Source organism: Ascaphus truei, chromosome 5, assembly GCF_040206685.1.
Source record: "Ascaphus truei isolate aAscTru1 chromosome 5, aAscTru1.hap1, whole genome shotgun sequence".
Taxonomy (NCBI): Eukaryota; Metazoa; Chordata; class Amphibia; order Anura; family Ascaphidae; genus Ascaphus; species Ascaphus truei.
Window position 1 is genome coordinate 66,728,700 of NC_134487.1, and position 23,197 is coordinate 66,751,896.

Below are 23,197 nucleotides of genomic sequence, written 5' to 3' on the forward strand. Positions count from 1 at the left end.
CCGTCAAAAAAAAAATGAAGTCTCAAAAAAAAAAATCCCCGTGCGCAGTGCTGACACATCCTTCCAGTCACCCCTGGCAACCAGATTGTACCCGCTGATGATCCCAGACTCTCCCCCCCCCCCACAACCTGATTGGCTGGCGCTTTGCCAGGATTTTTTTTTTTGGCTCGCAGCCAGGCTCTGAGCTGTGAAGCCGCCATTTCTTCTGTTCAGCATAGAGCAGGTAAGCAATGTCCCATGTCCTCCCATGCTTCTCCCCTGGCCTCCTTTGGCCCCCTCACTGGTCTCCCCTGGTCCCCCCAAGACCTCCCCTGGTCCCACCATGGCCTCCAGAGGTCCCCCCATGGCCTCCCCTGGTCCCCCCATGGCCTCCCCTGGTCCCCCCACGGCCTCCCCTGGTCCCCCCCGGCCTCCCCTGCTCCCCCCAAGACCTCCCCTGGTCCCCCCAAGACCTCCCCTGGTGCCCCCACGACCTCTCCTGGACCTCCTCTGGCCCCCCACAGCCTCCCCTGGACCTCCCCCTATGTCTCCCCTGGTCTCCTCCCCTGTCTCCCTCTCTCCCTCTCTCTGTCACCCTGCCTCGCTCTCTCTGTCACCCTGCCTCGCTCTCTCTGTCACCCTGCCTCGCTCTCTCTGTCACCCTGCCTCGCTCTCTCTGTCACCCTGCCTCGCTCTCTCTGTCACCCTGCCTACCTCTCTCTGTCATCCTGCCTCGCTCTCTCTGTCACCCTGCCTCGCTCTCTCTGTCACCCTGTCTCGCTCTCTCTGTCACCCTGCCTCCCTCTCTCTGTCACCCTGCCTCCCTCTCTCTGTCATCCTGCCTCGCTCTCTCTGTCACCCTGCCTCCCTCTCTCTGTCATCCTGCCTCACTCTCTCTGTCACCCTGCCTCTCTCTCTCTGTCATCCTGCCTCGCTCTCTCTGTCATCCTGCCTCGCTCTCTCTGTCATCCTGCCTCGCTCTCTCTGTCATCCTGCCTCGCTCTCTCTGTCATCCTGCCTCGCTCTCTCTGTCATCCTGCCTCGCTCTCTCTGTCACCCTGCCTCCCTCTCTCTGTCACCCTGCCTCCCTCTCTCTGTCACCCTGCCTCCCTCTCTCTGTCACCCTGCCTCCCTCTCTCTGTCACCCTGCCTCCCTCTCTCTGTCATCCTGCCTCACTCTCTCTGTCACCCTGCCTCGCTCTCTCTGTCACCCTGCCTCCCTCTCTCTGTCACCCTGCCTCCCTCTCTCTGTCACCCTGCCTCCCTCTCTCTGTCACCCTGCCTCCCTCTCTCTGTCACCCTGCCTCCCTCTCTCTGTCACCCTGCCTCCCTCTCTCTGTCACCCTGTCTCCCTCTCTCTGTCATCCTGCCTCGCTCTCTCTGTCACCCTGCCTCGCTCTCTCTGTCACCCTGCCTCCCTCTCTCTGTCACCCTGCCTCGCTCTCTCTGTCATCCTATCTCGCTCTCTCTGTCTCACACTCTGGATCTGGATATCTTATTTACCCTATATATCGTAACTGTACCTATACATGTACCTATACTGTACCTACACCAAAATAACCTATACTGCTTTCTTCCAGATCTGACTCTCAAGCTTCACACGGGAGAAAGCGGAATTCCCCCTAACGCAGAAGACTTTCTGCACTTAAGCGCCAGAGTGACATGACAAGTTCTACAGGCACCCACCAGATCCGGCAACCCTGAGTAGCTGCTCTTTTTTGATGTCATAATTACACTTTCACAATTGCTTTATTAACCTGCTTTCTCAAATTTGCTTGAAAATGCACCATTTGCACACTTTTTTTCAAAATTTTCTCGGGAGGGAGAAACCCCCTTATGCTGGTCGGCCTCGCTCGCCACAATGCACTCACTACCACTTTTACGCCGGGCACTGGCCGTTAAAATTATGCCCCCCCCCTGAAAAAATTTCTGCGGACGCCCATGTGTGTGTCTGTATGTCTGTGTGTGTCTGTATGTCTCTGTCTGTATGTCTGTGTGTGTCTGTATCTGTCTGTGTGTCTGTATGTTTGTGTGTGTCTGTATGTCTGTATGTCTGTATGTCTGTATGTCTGTATGTCTGTGTATGTCTGTCTGTCTGTGTCTGTGTGTCTGTGTCTCTGTCTGTGTGTCTCTGTCTGTGTGTCTCTGTCTGTGTGTCTCTGTCTGTGTGTCTCTGTCTGTGTGTCTGACTGACTGTCTGTCTGTGTCTCTGTCTGTGTGTCTCTGTCTGTCTGACTGTCTGTCTGTGTGTGTGTGTGTCTGTCTGTGTCTGTCTGTCTGAGATACTGATACAAAGTGATAAATAGGCGCAAAAAAAATCGTTTCTGATCCTTACTTAATAGTGAAGATAATAAATGTATGTCACAGCTGTGCATACATATAAAGTGAAATGAATAATATATTCGTGCAATGGGAAATACAAAAAAATAAATTTGAATCCCCTGCTCAAAACCCTCTGGTGGGATTCGTCTTCACTTGTCCCAAGATAAAGAATTGGATTCACAGATTCCAGGAGGAGCATATTGGGGAAAGAAAGAACACAAAGATACTCTAAGTGTAGAGGTAATTTAAATCAGTGAATGTGATGTTGGAGTCTTGGCTCTTTTAGAAGGCCTACTTACAATACGTAGGAGATATTCAAGCAGTGTACAGGGGGCTATGGTTCTCTCCCCAACAGTGTGTATTCTCTGGCTACCACTCCAAGAACAGGTTAGGTTCAGCTCAGCAGGGTTCACAATATTCAACAGGATAGGACCCCCATGGAAGAGATTTAGAAAAACTCCATAGCACAGACCAGCTAGATAACAATGCGTTTATATTTAAAAATGTAGATTTTGCACTTACAATAATGCAGTTAAAATGGGCTGATACACTTAGAAAGTGTAAGTGAGGAATCATATGCCGCACCGGCTCACCGTCCTGCCTCCGCCGACGTCTATTCGTCCTCTGTCTGACCGCAATTCACAGCGTGTGGTGATCAGAAGCTGCAGCTCCAGCATGTCCCAGTGGATGTAGCGTCTGACGTCACTTCCGGATCGCGTCTGGCGGCGTCTGAGCAGCTAGCAGCTTCTCTCCTCTCAGCTCCAAGATAGGCAGGAAATCACACTCTACGCATTTCGCCAGGGAATTCGGCTTCGTCAGGAGTGTCACATGGTTTACTACAACCAACCAGATTGGGGGTGTACCATGTGATGCCTCACATGGTATATCGCACAATCCGATTGGTTGGAGTAATGTGATGGCAGCCATTTTGTTTTTAGTGATGTCATCTTAAAGGGAGGGAAGCAGAGCCTTCCTGATTGGCTGGTTTCCCTCCCTTTTGATGACATCACATCCTTTAAAAAAAAAAAAAAGCATCTGTCACATGGTACACCGGATTGGGGGTGTATCATTTGACACTCAAATGTGACGTTACAGACCTTATATAATGCCTGTCCCGTCTCATTTGACATTAAGATGATGGGACCACATCCGCCCAATGGATTGGATTACAAATAAAGAAGAGAAGACCCAAGAAAGAAGAAACAAGACAAGAATTTACCTGAAGTTGAGGAGCATTGCGTCGAGGCTCAAGAGGTTCCTGCTGAAGTCAGAATCGGAGGGTGTAGCCATCAAAAGGTAAGAAAAACATTACAAGATTTACAACAGCGCAAGGTTTAAATCTCCCACGTCATGTGACCGGGAGATTTAAACGCATAGGAGATACCGGCACACCTATAACTCAGGAAGCAGGGCGTCCCCGAGGCTGAAATTAATGCGATCAAGCTCAGGAGACCCTCTGTTCCCGTACACTATTGTCAAATTTACATTAAAGCAGCTTCATTAACGTAGCGGCTAGCCGCTACAGTAATGACTTTTATTTTTTTAATACTAGTGTGCGGGAGCAGGTGGTCTCCTGAGCTGAACAGCAATGATTTCAGCCTCAGGGCCCCCTTTGCGGATTGGACTTCGGTCCCGCCCATGTGACGCGTTGGGTGACACCCCTCACGCGTGCGCTGCACCTAAACCAGGAAGTGCAGGAACCATCCAATCACGGACGAGCAGGAGAGTGGAGAGAAGCTGCGAGAGCGGAGGACACGAGCGGGGTGAACACTGAGGGTCTCGGACAGCGACTACACTTTCTCTTGTTATTACCTGCTTGATATATCCTGACATTATGTGAGTGTGAAAATGTTATCCTATCACCATATAAATTTTATATCAGTCTGTGCTATTTGGGCTTTTTATTCTTTCTGAAAAGGTCACCACACACCTAGGACACGATGTTGCTACTGATGGATATGCTGCATGTAGAATGGATATTACTGCATGTGAGTACACATTCTATAGGATACCAAGAATCTGATTTGTCTTTATCTGAGAGACATATTGCACTATTTGTGTTTTCATTTTTTGTTTACATGTTTGCGCTCCCCTCTACTTGGACTTCGACAGCTCAGGAGACTCCCTGCTCCCGCACTATAGTATTAAAATTAATATTTCAACTGCACGATCGCCTGTAAGAGCCATGCATAGAGACGCAGCGTCTCCATGCCGCTCTTCCAGGCTGCAGTTTCAACAATCGGTTGCCGATCAATAGGATTTATAGCGTGATAACACTTAGAAAAAAAAGAAAAAACAAGGGGTTTTTTACCTAACTTTTAAAAAGCTGTTTTTTTTTAGTGAATACCGTTTTAACCCACATATTTTATAGCGTGATAAAACAATGCAAAGTTGATCGGCTATGCACTGATTTTATCACTGTTTAATAAATAGGCCCCATAAGCTTATTCTGCATCTGCTAAAGTGGTGATCAGGCCATTTTTGATCGAATTTCCCCACTAAAGTCCCCATTGAAAAGTAGGAAGTCTAAAACAAGGTAACATGTGAAAACACATGCAATATTTGTCAATTGTTTTACTTTGTACTGTACTAGAAACTTTGATTTTAAAGATTATTAAGTGTCAAGCTCATCTTCGTCAGTTTCCATTTAATAAACCACAGTAATTCTATTTGTAAGACTATGCACCCCTTTGGAACTTATTTATGCTACCTATTCATAAGCATCCCTGAAAAATAAGTAGGGTCTGTGTTGATACTTTAAGTGCAATCAAAAATGTAATGAGGGGCAGGACACTCTGTACTGGAAGATGTTGATCAACCAGACATATTCCAATAATAAGGCAGGAATGCACACAATTATTTAGAACAATATGTTGTTAGGCACTCAAGGGCTATTTAATTTATAATGATAGAAGTTTGATCATCTCCTTTTTATGCACCTAGTACTGGGTGGGTATATACAGTAGTTCTTTCCTGCAGCACGAAAATGTTTTTTTTTTCTGCCTGCACTTTAGGACATATAAGTATAGTTCATTTGTGAGAATTAACACATCATGTACACATAAATAAGGGCCTGTCACTATATGGCCTAAGGTTTCCACCCCAATGTGTAATCCATTATTGCTCTGTAGGTGGTACATCAAATAACTACTTGATGCTACATAAGCTTTAATACAATGTAAAGCTTTTAGGATTCTAATGCCAGGATACGCTAAGCTAAGGGTGTCGTCAGTGCTCAATCTAGCGTTGCCTGCTTTTGTGTTATTGAAGCTTAGTGGATCCACCCCGTAGAAAGAACTCTATAGCTGATATACAGTAGAGAAACATTTCCACAAGTTGATCTTGCAGCAGATTTGTTTGGATTGTCCCAGTCATTCTGTTATTAATAACTGTTCATGCTGTCACACCCCTGGAGACATCCCTCCTTACCAAAGATTATTTGCTTCTGTCGCCAGAAGATCTGTGAAAATGATGTGGTAATAGCTGTGTTGACAAAAGTACCTAAAACAGTAAAAACTTTCACGGTCTTCCATCCTCATAGGGAGGATGAGTTGATTTATACTGTATCAATACAGAAAATTGCCAGTTGGCTGCTGTAATAGTCACCTAAAGTATTAATGCTGACTCGGGTCCATGAAAGTCAAATTGTCGCCAATTTTCTACATGACTAAACAATCAGAACCGCTGGCTTATGCTGATGATAGATTGTGTGTTTGCCATGCACAAAACACCCACCAGGCCACTCAATCATTGTGTCAATATCTTGAGTACGGCTGGAAGTGCACGTACAGTATATGCCCTCTCAAGAGACACCAAACTCCTTCCTTACAGTCACCTACACACTCTAGCACTTCAAAGCAGCATTTAATGTTTGAGTTCATCTCATCAATCTATAATCATTCTACTACGCATAGTTATCTTTAATTATTTTGCCACCAGAGGGTTCTTGAATGCAATGTCCCCCACAAAGGGCCAAATCCACAGAGGTCAGTTAACTCTGGGCTAATAACGGGCCGCTATCAAAATCAGCAACAGACATTATTTTTTAGAGAGAGATCATTTGGATGTGCAATATATATTCAAATTATTTGAATTAGTATATATCGCAGGTATTTCTGGTGTGTTCATTTTTTATTCATACAGCTGCAGCGGCCGTTATTCAAACAAATCACGAGTTGTGTACATCAGAATACCGATGTCATAACGCGGGATGTCTTCCAACCGTACCGCCTTAAGACGCGAGTGCGGCGAGTGCAGAAATGGCATCTTAGAGTTCTGGTTTTTAAACACCTTAAATTGACACAGTAGTACAGTAGTACAGTACTGTGCACATTGCAATTCATTCATTTCATTGCACCCAAAGAAACAGAATCCATGAAATTCAGCAAAGCAATCGCGATAAGCGCGGGTGCCTGGGCGATTGGCCGCGTTCATGCTGCGTGGATTACAGCAGAGCACACGAAATTGGCGCCGTGATTTGTTTGAATAACGTCCGCTGCAGCTGTAGGGGTCTCTCCACATATTGTATGAAGGAGTGTATAGGGAGGTATTTTAGTCACTTGGTACTTTTCAAAAATAGGTATGGTCTCAATGAAGTAATGCACCTTTAGGTATGCCTTAACTAAAATCTCATTAAAGCCCCTGCTTTAATGGACCGTCGTGGATATGCCATGATAGGGGGAATGCCTCTATTGCATAGCTTTAGCACTAATGTGTACAGTATGTCTTCCTATTTAATGTATAACCCTGTTTACCTAATGTACCCATGTATTTGTAACCATGTATCTGTCATCATAACTCTGTGCCCAGGGCATACTTGAAAACGAGAGGTAACTCTCAATGTATTACTTCCTGGTAAAACGTTTTATAAATAAATAAATGTCTGGCATAGTTAATGCAATGCCCTTTCTGGCTGAAAATAGCACTTAACGCTAATGACCTTTGAAGATACGGGTTAACACTTAGCAAGGTATTACCTTTGTTTAACGCCTCGTTAAATTAGAAACAGGCCTCTGTGGATCTGGGCCATAGACTGTTGCCATATCAACATTCACTTTGTTTGGTACAGTAGCTGTCCCTGCTAACTAATCCCTAATAATAATAATCAAGAACATCATGTTTGGAGGCAGCAAAAGGAGCCAGTGAGCTAATGGGGGGTAAAGGAAGGTACGCAGTTGTAGTTATTGTTTGGAAATCAAAATGTCCTTCGTGGCCTTTATTTCTTAAGCAGAAGAAGCTTCCGGTCTCTAGTTCATATGCTGTGAAATTAGAGGAGATATAAGCTCAATTTAGTTAAGTGAGGTTGGAACCGTCCCAATTAAGGAGAAGGTGGCTTCATGTAATAATAGGGAGTGAGAGGGGGAAGGGTTGTGAGCTCTAGCTACTGTCAATGATTAGGTGCCAGGGGTGAGAGAGTCATAGAACACAAAAAGAACACCTGCCTAGACAGGTGAAAGAACCCCTTTTGAACAAGCACTCATACGGTGATAGGTACAGATAAATTAAAAAAGTGAACCTTTATTAGTGTATATGGGTAAAATAAGTGAAGTACATAAACACTCAACACAATTAAAAACGTATTAAACGAATTGCCCCTAGGTCTATTTATAAACTAATACTTGAAGGAGAATGGTTAGGAATGTCTGGTACCATATGAAAGAAAAAGTTACTAATAAAGTGCAAAACTAATATGGTGCCTCAGTGTGGTCTATCTATAATGTTTGAAAGAGTCTGGTGTGTGTCACTCGAGTGTAGTAACAGTCAAACTACTTTCATGCCACATTTGAATAACTTGTGGTTCTGTGACTATATACAGAGTAGTACCTGTATGTCGCTAGGGTGTTGCGGGTTAAACCCACATAAAAAAGTTTTCAGTCAGTGTGACCTAGCTGCACTTTGCTGGTCACAGAAGCCAACAAGGGGTTAATTTTGTATATCCTTCAAGGCAACACAGGGTGTAATAAAATATCTATACGGGAGGCTACTATGTAGCTGTGGGGAATAAGAAGAGGCTGATCAGTGGGAGCCGCAGATATATCCACTATTTTTATCCCACTGTTAGTAGTGTATTTCTAGGTTCTTATAGCCTCAAATGAGCACAATTTGATTAACCCACCAGATAGATAGTGAGGTGAGTTAATGCTCGTGCCCCCTATGAAGGTAGCAAGTAATTTTAAAGACAGGCTAGCTGATATATCTCTGCCAGTAAAAATGTTTGAAACAGTGTTCTACAGCTGCCTTTAATAAAGTTGCTCTATATCTGCAGATCTAGATATATGAATGTGGTTGTTATTTAGGCTTAATAGTTGCCCAGCTAGTTCAGTCGATGTAATGGCTGTAAGTAGGCAAAGTATATTTTTTCATATGTTAATGCCGTTCAACATCCACCAAGTCTCTGGGGCAGGTAAGCCCCGTCTGTTTGATATAGACCGTTGAATATGGTATCAGTGGTGTCTTGCAGCCGCTCAGTGATGCGCCCCAGTATTATAGGGGTATCAGAGTGGCTTCATGTCATATTAATTGTGTAATCATACTTAGCACTGCTTTATCGTGGTAATTATTACTTGGGTTAATACCATACATGAAAGGCTTGAATTATGCCTTTGCCACTGCCCCTTAATTGATCCAGGGTTTAATAATTTGAAATGTTTTACTCGTTTAATACGAATGTGTTTGTTTAAAATCCAAGTTCTTGCAAAGGAAAGCAAAAAGCCAGTCTGTACCACATGATGTTTTTACATATGATAAATACAGGTACAAATCCCAGAATGCAATGCTGTCACCAGTGTGCCCAACAATAAGGCTGGCAGTAAAATGGTGTTTTACTTTTTTTACAAATATACAGCCCCATTTGTCTTAGAATAAAATAACTGATCTCAAACATAACATAACAGTTCCTTGCATTTTCATAGAATAAATTCTTAGAAAATTGACTACAGAGAATGAAACCTACATCTATATTATGTTTCTAAGTAACAACTTGTCGTGCATTTTACCAGTGGTTAACTGTGTTTGTAAACAGGAAATAGGCAACATTTGTGCAATAACATTTGTATATTTACACGTGGGCTATTTAATCAGACACATTTCTGTTACGTTTCCATGTGTAAAACAACAGAAGTGACTAAAGAATTAGGAGGAAGGAAGTCAGAGTAAATGCATATGCTACAGTAGTTGCAGTGGGCGGTTAGTGCTGCCAACAGGAAGACTGAAAATTGATGAAGAGACAGCTTTTTGATAGCATTAATATTGTCCTGATGTGTGAAGTTCAGAACCAATTGACATAGTACATATATGATAGATAGATATATTGATTGATTGATTGATTGATTGATAGATATTGCCTATGTATACATGTACATATATACATACATACATATATACATACATAAGTATACATATATACACACACACAATATATATATATATATATATATATATATATATATATATATATATATATAAAACAGAAGCGCAAAAGGCAGACACCTTAAAATATACCAAGGTTTAATAAACAATTGATAAATAAAATATAAAAGTTGAGCAAAAACGAAATATAATACACTCAGTGATGAGTGTCTTAGAAACAAAGCTTATCTGGATTTGAGTCCTGCTGTAGATCTTGAATTGCAGGGGGCTCTGCTGGTTTGGGTGATTCCCCTAGTCCATAGTGAGAAAATCTTTTAGGCTGCGTCCATAGTAGAACGCGCTAGCTTCCGCGCTCCTCCGTGACCCAAGCGTCGCGATTGAAATACAAACTTGTTTGTATTGCGAAGCTCCACTCTCCCTGTAGCGCATGTACACGCGCGCACTATGCGCATATGCATTGGTGTCCTAGTGTTTGTTTCGGCGTGAGCTACGTAGCTCGCGCCTATCCAGCACTACGGACAAAGCCTTAGTCTTTCTGTAGGGGCTTTTCTTTTCCGCTCTGGCTGGCATCGCCCGTGATATAGCCTGGTGTTCATCTGCTCCACAAGTCGTCTCCCTGTGCAGTGCGACGGGACTCCCTCACTGTCGGTGCTGGTGTCCCTCAGCGCTGCATGGTGCTGTGTTGGTTCATCCTGGTGACATGGCTATGGAAGCCTCAAGGCTCAGGATAAGAGTTTCTCAAAAAAGTCCCGCAGCAGGTGCACAAAACAGCATCTCAGCGTTGGAGTCCTGACGAAGCAGAAGTTTAGGAAAAGCGTGGAGTTTATATGTATATACCGAGCTGATAAGCTGACATTGGTTGCGATGCTGAGACGCTGTATTGGGATGTGGATTTCTACGCCTAGTGTTGGTTTTGTAGTGGGTACAAAATATTTTATCCTACTGGAATATTACCGTTATCATTACATTGGGTTTATTAATGTCCCTTATGAACTCAGTAAGTTCATCTGGTACTCACGGTGCTACTCATATCCAATATTTTTGTTATATACTATTGTGCAATACCATTTATATGTTATTTCTATTTGTTCATATGTATTCAATATTAAGTATTTATCTGGTATAGATTATGTCTTTATTATAGTTGGTATATTCTAATTGTTGATATATGTTTATATAGTTTTATAGGTTTCATTTGTGTTTGTCATTCATGCAATGCTATGCACAATGGGGGATATTCATAACATTCTTATACTTAGACGGGTCCCCTATATAGGGGAACTTATAACCGCTTGGTCGTTTATTTATTGTATTATTATGATTTCATGTACAGTATGACAAACAATTATTCAAATCAATTTCAGTTTTTTATTGATTGATATTGAATTCATATCTATTTGTGCTTAAATTATTTGTTTCTTTCATCATCATCATCATCATCATCATCATCATCATCATCATCATCATCATCATTATTATTTTTTTACCCAGTACATATTATCATTGCATCAAGTGTTTTCATTTTCTTTGTCTTCCTATTTTAGTTAAGATTATTGATTGGTTAGTTAATTATGGTTTTTTTATGAGTATTTATAATTTATACTTTACATATTGTATTGTACATAATTGGTTACAACCAGACATTTCAAGCTAGCAATATCTTCCTAAATTCCAGCATTGGCAAATGAACATAGTTTTAACGATTTAGTTACATTGTTGCAGATTGCTCATACATTTGCTAACACATTTGCTAACATATTTGCTAAAATATTTGCTGTTTGACATTTTGTATGTGTTTCGTGTTTGCAGGTCCCCTCAAGCGGAGTGTTCCGACACAGATCTTATTTGATCTAGTGGATACTTTGTATCCTGGTTCGTGGCGAACCTTATTGGATTTGTACTTACCTGCTCACGTGCTGACCAGGAACCACTACTTAAGGGCTGTTTTAACCAAGTGAAATCCCTCTTTGATAAAGTACCTTTGGTACGAAACGCGTCAAGATTTACGCTTGCCTGCTGTATGATTAGTGTTCAATAAATATATATTTTTTACGATCTCTTTAGTCACGTCTGGCTATTTTTGCTGTGCCTTGCTACTTTTCCAAACATTTTACCCAGTTGCTATAGCCTGATTTGATGGGCTTTGAGCTCTCTCTAGATGCCACTGCATCGTAATTTTGTTCTGGTTTTGTATCTGTGTCCCTCTTTATTTGATTGATTTGTCCATAAGACCCCATTAAATATGTTTTAATTAAATTCATTATCTCATAGTCCAATTACAACAGATCCAGGACCAATACCCACTCGTGGTCAATCACATAACCATGACCAGGTTCACATACAGTATAGCATCTTCCCTTGGCCCACTACCGAGTTCCACTATCCAGTGGCGAGTGCATGTAATTGGGGGCTTTAATCACAGCCTACTCTCCTCTCAGTAGAGACTCCATGGCTCTGATTGCTCTCTGTATGTCTAAATACCACCCCTAGTGCACCCATGTACTTACCTTAGAGCAGAATGGGTGTCTTACTCCCCTGTTTAAGGGGTAGAAACCTCCTGAAGGGGTGGGAAGAGGACTCAAAAGAGTTGGCCAATGGCCATCCAGCAGGAACTGGATTTATTTTTCCGACAGCCTTTCTTCCTCTCTTGGTGTTGTTCGGGTGTTTATATGGGTTTTGTGTGTGTGTATGTGTGTGTATGTGTGTGTATGTGTGTGTATGAATATATATATATATACATATATATATATACATATACATATATACACACATATACATACACACACATATATATATATATATATATATACACATACACATATATATATAAATATATATATATATATATATAATATATATATATACATACACACCCATATACAATCACACACACACACCCAAAAAACCCAGTCCGATGAAGGAAACTCTACTCCAGAGATAGTGATCAAAAAGATTTGTATTGAATATTGAATGGTGTTCAACAAATGTGTCAAGTCTGCAAAGATCCGTCAAAATAAACGGAACAGAACTAGAAATTGACGAAGACTACAGTATGTCTACATTTTGATGACATCAATAGAAGAATGAAGATGGGATGAAGCACATAAGACAATATTTCAAGGGAACCTACTCAGCAGCAACAGTTCTGTGAAAGCATACAAACCGCCGGTGATCCAAAACATAGAGAGTAGGGGCACTCACTCCAGCGTTCTTATAACCAGAAGTTAATTGTACAAAGATCCAAGACACTTTGAAGACCACTGGAGTATCACTACTCTCTATGTAGTAGCCAACTAATGACATATTGCAGAAAGATTCTGGTTACATCATAATATTTATATAAATATAATGTACTACGCTATGTACAGTGAATGCCTGTGTGCCAGAAAGGAATATTATTGTGATAATTAAGAGTCCTCGTTTGAGTGCCATATAAACAGGCAAAAGTACACAGCAAACTCAATAGTCAAACAATAAAGAAAGCAATATCTGCAGATTATTGAAGTGATCCAATGTGTCATTAAATTCTTTATTCAAATAATATGAAGTGGTATTTTAGGCTATGTAACACACTGGGAATGTATTAGAGAATGGTTGGCCATAGTAATTATGTTACCTGCTCTGTGAATCACAGCAATCATACGCATACTGAATGTACTTCAATCCTCTGTTTTCAGCAAGAACATCCACCACAGTCTGCTTGCTCCAGAGACTGAACTGGTGACCAAACAGCAAGATTAACCCATTCGGGGCCCTGCAATACAATACTTTACAGTGCACAATGCACTAACTTATTTAAAGAATGGCATTTATTTGGGCCTTACGCAAAATGTGCAAGCTGGTTTTAAGTTAACTAAATTTTTGTTCTTATTCAAGAATAGTTTCAGACACAAGGTAGATGTGTTCTATGAAAAACCTGAATGTTAGCTGGTCCCGATATAATATTTTTAACAATACTTTGATTGTTTACAGCGCTGCTGGCACGTGATCCTGCACATAGTATAAGAAAACAGACCCGAAGAGCTTAGTCAGATTAATAGATTTTTTGACACACAGAGTAAAATAATAAAGATTAAAATAAAGTAAGACACAGATACTCCATTATTAATCTGTGAATCCAGTGGGCCTCCTTCTGTAGAAGAAATGTCAGCATGCTCAATCCCCATGCAATGCAAACTTGCCACTGTCTTCTGGCTGCGTTTTAAGGCCCAGATCTACAAAGTCCCATTATTGACTTAACAAGGCGTTAAACTAAGTTAATACCTCATTACTGCAAGTGCTAACTGGTATCTTAAAAGCTCACAAATGCAGCGTTAAGTGCTGTTTTAATCCGTACCGGGCCCTCGCGTTAATATAATGGAAGTTAGAGCTAATGATATGCAAAGGGGATGTTCCCTCTATCAACAGAGCTCCATTCTGCTTAACGCTGGGATTTAATGAGACGTTACTAAGGTTATACCTAATGGGGGCGTTTGCTCCATCCAGACTCTGAAATATGGGTTTTGAGGGAAAGTCTCCAGTGCTGTGTATATCCCCACAAGCCAACCTTGAAACACGTGGAGAGACACCAGTACTCAAAAAGGTGCACGCCTGGGATACCTGGGAGGTACGCTGTGGAAACATTAAAATATGCTTTGCATATCCGATTAGCATATCTCCCAGGTATCTAAGGTGTGCTCCTTTTTGAGCACAGTTCTCTCTCCACGTGTTGTTTTAATGGGACATATATACTGTAGCACTTGAAACGACCATTAAGACACAATTATTAAGATGCATTTACAAATATTACATTAATAAGGATTACTGTTTCACAGATCACTCAGTGATGGGTGGGTTACTCCTTTAGTGCATGGTAGAGTACTGTGTTACTGTAAGATACCTGATTAAGGTTCAAACAGTGACTGAAAGTTGGCATGATGCTGTAGCTATAGGATGTGTATGTTCTTTATTACTTTATTATGCTGTGATCGTGTTTCCTTTACTTAAATATAAGGACCACATACAGACATGGCACGCTTATATCATGGTGATTACCTTTGCAATTGAGATACTCTAATATTAAAGTGTGCAACAGTTTAGGCATTATTTGTATTTTTGCCACACCGCCCAGAAACATATCAGTAAGTTTACACTTAAATTAAAATAAAAAAATATATATATATATTATATATATATATATATATATATATATATATATATATATATATATATATATATATATATATATATATATATATATATATATAGTGAACATGGTGTCCCACCAGGAGACAAGAACAGCACTCAAAGATATAATGCAAATTTTTTTGTATTAAACACAAAAAAAAACAGGCACAAACAGTCCAACGTTTCGGTCCTGTATAGGACCTTCCTCAGGGGTAGCACCTATACATGGACTGTGGTAGCATTAGCATAATTCTGACTCTATCCATCCTTAGGCCTGGGACCCGCTGCGCTCGTTGGCGCGGGCGGCAATGTAGCGAGTTCCCCACCAGCAGGGGAATCCTCGCGAGCCGGTCCCGGTCCCCACTGGCTGCACAGCTGACTACACGCTGTGGCGCGTCACCCGCTAGGAGACACCACCAGAATGCTGTTTCCTAGCTTCGACGCGTCACGTGGTGTGGCTGTGAGCCAATGGGGAGGGGAGGCTGCGGGAGGAGGAGAGGCTTCGGGGAGCGGGGAGGAGTGTGGAGTGAAAGCAAGTGAGTGCCTGTCTGTATATGTGTGTGCCTGAGTGCCTCTCTGTGTGTGTGTCTGAGTGCGTGCCTGTCTGTGTGTGTGTATGTGTGTGCCTGTCTGTGTGCGTGCCTGTCTCTGTCTGTGTGTGTGTGTATGAGTGCGTGCGTGCCTGTCTCTGTCTGTGTGTGTGTGTGTGTATGAGTGTGTGCGTGCCTGTCTCTGTCTGTGTGTGTGTGTGTGTGTGTATGAGTGCGTGAGTGCCTGCCTGTGTGTGTGTGTGTGTGTGTATGTATGTATGTATGAGTGCCTGCGTGTGTGTGTTTTTTTTACTTACCTGCAGCCCGTGGCAGCCCGTGGAGGGAGGGGGGGGAAGAGTAGCGGGTCCCTCCGCTCAAGCCACGCCCCCCCTCCCTGTCAATCCTCCCACTCCCGCCCACCTCCCGCTCCGGCCCCTCACGTCATGGCCGCGCCCCCTCACGTCATGGCCACGCCCCCCCGACCCATTTGGCCACGCCCCCCCCGCTCCGAGAAAAGTAGCCTGTAGACCGCAGATCGCGGTACAGCGAGTTGCACGCGCCGCCGGCAAGCAAGCCAGCCGTGCGGACGCGTGCAACGGGACCTTAGCCTTAGTCATGTGTTTGATGTGAATTGTTTAAAAAAAAAAATATGTTAGTTGCATGGAAAACAGTCTAACGATGCCAGTTCTGTATTACAAACTGAGTCCTGAACAAAAATAAGGCAACTGTTTCAATATATCCGAGTTCATATAAAAGGTTTCACTGAGCACCAGTCTTATCTGAAATTCATTTGAATCTCCATGGTTATCAATAACAATTTACAACAGAGGGATTAACTTCTTCAAAGTGACACCGAGTGGATTTAGGGTCTCAAAGTAAGTTCCCACCGTTCAGTGGCCAGTTAATGTGCTTTTAGAGGAGGGTGTTTTGGGTCTCTCTCTCTCTGTCTCTCTCTGTCTCTCTCTGTGTCTCTCTCTGTCTCTCTCTGTCTCTCTCTGTCTCTCTCTGTCTCTCTCTGTCTCTCTCTGTCTCTCTGTCTCTCTGTCTCTCTGTCTCTCTGTCTCTCTGTCTCTCTGTCTCTCTGTCTCTCCTGTGACTGACAAACATTACATGATGGTGCTAGGCTAAATACTGTAGCTCACTGCCTCACACCTGTCAAAAGAGCAGTTCAATGAAAGGTCCCATCTTCCTTACAGTAAAACTGTCAATTACTTGTTTCCTGTGAAAAAGGAACAAGCTTTTAATGTATTCATGTTCTCAGCCTCCCAGTATCATAAATTATATCATTTATGATAATTTAAAAAAGGTGTAAAGTAGCACTAATATCTTGAATATTTACCCAGCTATTTGGATGGGATAATTATTTTATTTCAATTGTTTTTATATTTACCTTTTTTCAGCTATTTGCTGAGAGTGCATGCAGTGATATACCAAAGAGTTTACAGGGACAAAGCACCTGCCCTGAAGAGCTTACACTTCATCACTATGGAACTTATTCAGTAAACTGCAATAGTACTGTAACGAGGACTTATCCTTGTTGAAGAAACTGCCTCTAAGTCCAGCAGGCAGCTGGTTAAGTGCAGCCAAGCAATTGACCAGACTCCACCTGCCTAATGAGAGCTCTGTGAAAGAGTGTCACGTGAGACACAGGAAAGAGATTTGCCTCAGTACACAAGGGTGCTGACAAGAGGAAAGAGGTCTTGAGTGCACCCAAGGTCTGGGCATTGAAAAAAAGACAGAAGGGGACCAGACCTCTTTTCCTGGACACAGGACACAGGAACCTGCCAGAGGCTGGACCCTCCAACACATCAAGACACCTGGACACCACTGACATGAAGGGCCACTGCTTTAAGGTACTGCTGAGACTTTAGGGGTGGTATACTGGTAAGGGGCTTTTCCCCCCAGTCTTACAGATAGGGACTGGGGAGTGAGTTAGCCCTTACACAGGGATAGGTGTTTGTTGTTTTATGTATATTTTTGTTTGCTGTGTTATTTAAAGGAACAGGCAATAAAGCCTTATGTTAATTTCACCCTAAAAACCGTCTCCATTTTGCATAGCTCTGCACACATCTCTTACAAGTGCCAATCAGGACACTATTGAACGGGAACTTCCATTGACCATTGCAGTTTAATGAATAAACCATTATGTAACATTACATACAATTTAGAGTTGCTGTCCATTTACACTGTCATACTGATTGATGTAAATATTTAAAGGATATACAAATAAAAGGGTCTGTAGTCCAAATTAACTAAACTCAAGGAGTGATACGGCTTAGCACTTTTTAGTGAGCTGTATTTGGAGCGAATTTAATGCAACGAGAGACATTGACACTACATTTCGCACTGTCAATGTATTCAGTCATTTTGCTCTAATATTGCCCAGTGTCCATCAGCTTCGATTTTGGGATTGTCCGTAGAAGACGATAAGGAAGTGTTACATGACACGCATATTATGCTGCAATCGAATATGAAATTGCTTAGCAAATATGGGCCGCAGTCCTTGTGGAGAAGTGCTGGATTATGTACACTGCAGAAAAACTGAGCTATATTTTGGATTACTGAAAGCATAGTGCATACGCAATTATGTCTTTCAGCAGAGGCAGTGCTAATATGAACCACAACCTGGCCCGCATTTAATCATTGAACAGTGCCGTCCCATCCTGTATTGTATATTTCCTTGTGTTTGGTTTCTTTTATAACCTTAAATATTTTCTTCTTTTTCCTTTTTGTAACTGAAGTGCTTTGATTCCGGTTGGGAGAAAAGCGCTATATAAATAAAGTTATTATTGTTGTTATTAATAAATGAATTCAGCAGTGATTGAAACACATTGGTATTCAAAAATGGAAAAGGTGTCTAATGGAGGATTCGCAGCTTGTGGGAAAATGGGTCGAACAGGGTGGTTCACCTTCCAACCTACATATCTGTGTAAGTATTTTAAAGTATTTCTATTTTCCCACTTGTACGAACCCTGCTAGGGAATGAAACCGTGCTACCATGTGCAATATTTCAGCACTTAAGCCTGGAGTGGCGTGTGGGGTTTTGCTGCATTTAGCTGCAGGGACCTCCAAAACGGAAGGGGTTCATTTCTTGTAGCAGTGACAATATAGCAAAAATAAAACACTTTTCTTTCTATAAAATGTCTACAACTGAAGAGAACCCTTCGATATCAAGTGTCACTTGTTCAATAAAATGCCACGTTTTTGTCTTTTTTTTAATCAGTGTGAATGATTTTGGTGCTAATGAAATGATGTCAGGCGCAATGATGAGTAATGTGACAAGCATCATTGCATTTGATTTGCAAGCATGTACTGTAACACCTCTTTTTTTTATCAGCCTGAGGTAATAACGGTGGACCAGGATAAATATCGCCGGTTCATACTTGTTTTAGAAGTTTGAGCACAACCAATAATGATTTGTTTTGGGCTTTTTATTTAAGATGAGACTGTCAAACAGGTAAACTGAATGTTACCAACATTGTCAGGTTTTAAAAGATGATGTATTCTTTCAATATTCCTTGTTATACAGTACTTGTGATTTATAGACAGAGAAGATTTGAAGTATTACTATTTGTGCTTATTCTACAGCAGTGGTGCTGAACTCCAGTGCTCAACCCCCCCCCCCCCCCCCCAACAGGTCAGGGTTTCCGGATATCAGCTTCAGCACAGGTGGCTCAATCAGTCCTCACTTCAGTCTTCAACTGAGCCTCTGATTGAGCCACCTGTGCTGAAGCTGGGTCATCCTGAAAACCTGACCTGTTGGGGGGTAGGGCGGGTTTGAGGACTGGAGTTGAGCACCCCTGTTCTACAGAATAGATACAACTGGCATTTATTTCTATCATTATCAAACAGAGCGAAGTACTATGTATTTCTTTTTTATTCTATGAATAGGAACCTGTCTGCTGACTATCCTGTCTTGTGTGACTATCTTGTGTGACTATCCTGTCTTGTGTGTGACTATCTTGTGTGACTATCCTGTCTTGTGTGACTATCCTGTCTTGTGTGACTATCCTATCTTGTGTGACTATCCTATCTTGTGTGACTATCTGTCTTGTGTGACTATCCTATCTTGTGTGACTATCTGTCTTGTGTGACTACAGTATCCTATCATGTGTGACTATCTGTCTTGTGTGACTATCCTATCTTGTGTGACTATCCTATCTTGTGTGACTATCCTATCTTGTGTGACTATCTGTCTTGTGTGACTATCCTATCTTGTGTGACTATCCTATCTTGTGTGACTATCCTATCTTGTGTGACTATCTGTCTTGTGTGACTATCCTATCTTGTGTGACTATCCTGTCTTGTGTGACTACAGTATCCTATCATGTGTGACTGTCTGTCTTGTGTGACTATCCTATCTTGTGTGACTATCCTGTCTTGTGTGACTACAGTATCCTATCATGTGTGACTATCTGTCTTGTGTGACTACAGTATCCTATCATGTGTGACTATCTGTCTTGTGTGACTATCCTATCTTGTGCGACTATCTGTCTTGTGTGACTATCCTATCTTGTGTGACTATCCTGTCTTGTGTGACTATCCTATCTTGTGTGACTATCCTATCTTGTGTGACTATCTGTCTTGTGTGACTATCCTATCTTGTGTGACTATCCTGTCTTGTGTGACTATCCTATCTTGTGTGACTATCCTATCTTGTGTGACTATCTGTCTTGTGTGACTATCCTGTCTTGTGTGACTATCTGTCTTGTGTGACTATCCTATCTTGTATGACTATCCTATCTTGTGTGACTATCCTATCTTGTGTGACTATTTGTCTTGTGTGACTATCCTATCTTATGTGACTATCCTGTCTTGTGTGACTACAGTATCCTATCATGTGTGACTATCTGTCTTGTGTGACTACAGTATCCTATCATGTGTGACTATCTGTCTTGTGTGACTATCCTATCTTGTGTGACTATCCTATCTTGTGCGACTATCTGTCTTGTGTGACTATCCTATCTTGTGTGACTATCCTATCTTGTGTGACTATCCTATCTTGTGCGACTAACTGTCTTGTGTGACTATCCTATCTTGCGTGACTATCCTATCTTGTGTGACTATCCTGTCTTGTGTGACTATCTGTCTTGTGTGACTATCTGTCTTGTGTGACTATCCTATCATGTGTGACTATCTGTCTTGCGTGACTATCCTGTCTTGTGTGACTATCTGCTGAGCGTCACACAATGGGTGTCTATTCAGTTATCTCTAAGAGGGAAAACGCCACCCCTGTATTTTACAAATAAACTTAAACATTTCAATGATTCACTTTAGTCTTATTTGCAGAATGACCACATTCCCACATTATTTGTCATTCTATCACGAATTACATCACTAACGTCTTTCTTGATATTATTCACAAGTGCTTAGAACAGGAGTTAGGAGCAAGTTTATGGTAATGACCAATATCTGGGAAGGTATTTGCGATAATTAATATAAATATAAGAACAGAAACAGGAAGTTTGCCAGTGATGCAAGCCCTGTCTGTGATGATATTAAACACCCCTATTACTATGTTTAAAATACATCAATAACAGCTATTAATTTAATATGCAAATTGACAAGCAAACAGTTATTGTAGGAGTAGGAAACCCATAACAGTCTGTGCTGCAGAATCAATACAATGACATGCATAAACACTGCGGTCTATTATGATAGTAAACCGCCAATATGTATAAGGAAAATAGTGTTACTTTGTTATGACAAACACAAACCATTACATTACCTTGTGGCATAATGAATGTTATCATTGTTATTATATTTATTACATGCTAGAACTATATACACGTAGAGTTTATTTTGTTAATAAGAATGCTCCTCTACACTACCACCTGACCACAGTAATTACATTTTGATTAATGGCAAGATTATCCTTTCATCCGTATTAATATTGCTATGTGCCTAACTTATAAAACATTAGGATACTTTTTTCTTTTTCTGTTGATGTGTTATAAGATAGCTGCTAACAGGCATTACAAAAAAATAACCAAACCATTGCCAAATGTATATGTGTAGCATTCAAACATGTTAGCAGAACGTGTTCTTTAACTACAGCACAGTACATCTTATACTTGCACTTACATCTTCTAAACTTTCTTTTTTGACAGTGAACACTATAAAAATGCTACAAGCAGAATTGATCAAAGAGGCATTTACCAAAGGTCACTCCCCAATGCAGTGCAGATTTGGGTATCAGGTTCAGCTATGCAAGGTGCAGAACACCATGAAGTAGTGAGGTGGAAGCATATTTTTAGTTTTCTATTCTACCTAGAATATTACTGCAGTCTATGTATCCTAGTTACAGGTGCAGCAACATGCGGCCATATGATCTGCAGGCAGGATACATACATGTGTAGCTTTAAAGCAGGAAGAGCAGAAGATAGCGCTGAATGCCAACAACTTGTTCCTCTGCTTCTTAACTTTGCTATTGCAAATAAAGTATGTGGCTGGTGAATGGTAAATAGAGAGAGTTGCGGCTCAGAGTCTGCCAATAGCTGGTATTAGGCATCAGTTAGAGGCAGCAGGGGTTCGGATACCTGTGCTGCTGAGCTCTCTGGCTGACCATCCTGCCACCCCCTGCCTGCAGTATCGGAATGTCACTCGCTCACAGTGAGCGCTGCCGTTTACACACAGTTCACTGCTGCTGGTCAGGCAGATCTCATGTTAAATACCTGAAGAAGATCTTGGAGAAGATGCTGGCTTTCTCTAGCGGGGATCTCTGCATGGTGGTGTCCCGGTGCTGCTGGCTGCAGCAGGCAGAGGCTCTGCTTCCTGGCACAGTAAGTCCACCCTGTCCCTGCTCCACCACCTTATTCCCTCAGCCTGCTGATGGCACTCCCTCCTTGGCTCTGCCCAGGTTAAGAGGAAAGCACAGACAGCCCAGCCTTCCATCTCTTCCTCTTGCTTTCTCTCCTTCTCTCTCTTCCCCCTCCCTCTCTCTGTTTAGGTAACAAAGAAGGGGTGTGTTAGTGCTGCATACAATAATAATCAGATTTCATAACCCAGGGCATGTATGCCTTTTTGGGGTTACCATTAGGTAATGCAAGAGTTTATATGACTGGTGACTGCTAAGGTTACATCTCTAAGGGGTTGGGGTCTGCTATGTCTGAATAACAACATTGCTGAATTTGGTTCAGGAATTTCACATATATCATAACATTAATAACAGTATTAGTAGTGTTATAATGTGTCCAATAATTAATGTTTATATGAAATGCAAAAGTTACTTTAAAGTTTTATAATAATGGAATGGTATTATGCGTAATTTAATCTGGGGTTATTTGTTTCTATATGGATAAATGCTACTTTTAAGTACTGTAGAACATGGATTTACTCACGTGGGGACATACCCATTTCTCAAATGGTACTCAAAAGAGGTTGACTGGCAACATACTGTAGGCCCACTGGATTTGAGAGGGAAATAAATAATCAGAAACATGTTTAGTACACTTGACCCCTTAAATTATTACTTTATTGCAATCCCACAGAGGCACATCTGGTGACTGGCTGCTGCTTCATTATATTTCCAGGGGGTGACCTAACTCCTGAGTTCATAAGTACAGTTCCAAAGCAGGAACTATGTACACAATGATTATTAGGATATTTCATTACACAAAATGGATATTGTCACTTATCCACCAATAATTATTTAAAGCACCCTGGTAATATAATTTCCATTGGAAAATATAACCCCAAGGTACAAGGTACTAACATAAACCACTTGTGCTTCAAGGCAAATTCATAGAGGCAATAATCGAAATATTTCACCCAGTTTAATACTGTCATGAAGACAGGAGTACAGAGTGACATCATTGAGCAATAACATATCA

General features: G+C 41.7%; 1 protein-coding gene and 1 long non-coding RNA gene across 2 annotated transcripts in view; one reads left to right on the top strand and one right to left on the bottom strand.

Moving 5' to 3' along the window:
* The window catches only part of CFTR (CF transmembrane conductance regulator), a 203,266-nt gene extending 180,984 nt beyond the window's left edge, over positions 1–22,282 (bottom strand). The window contains exon 1 of the mRNA XM_075599966.1: positions 22,040–22,282. Within this exon, the coding sequence (XP_075456081.1) occupies positions 22,040–22,092 (53 nt within the window). The 5' untranslated portion in view covers positions 22,093–22,282. The remainder of the gene's footprint in view (positions 1–22,039) is intronic.
* Positions 21,596–23,197, top strand: part of LOC142495054 (uncharacterized) — a 42,196-nt gene continuing 40,594 nt past the window's right edge. The window contains exon 1 of the long non-coding RNA XR_012801652.1: positions 21,596–22,147. This is a non-coding gene — a long non-coding RNA (uncharacterized LOC142495054). The remainder of the gene's footprint in view (positions 22,148–23,197) is intronic.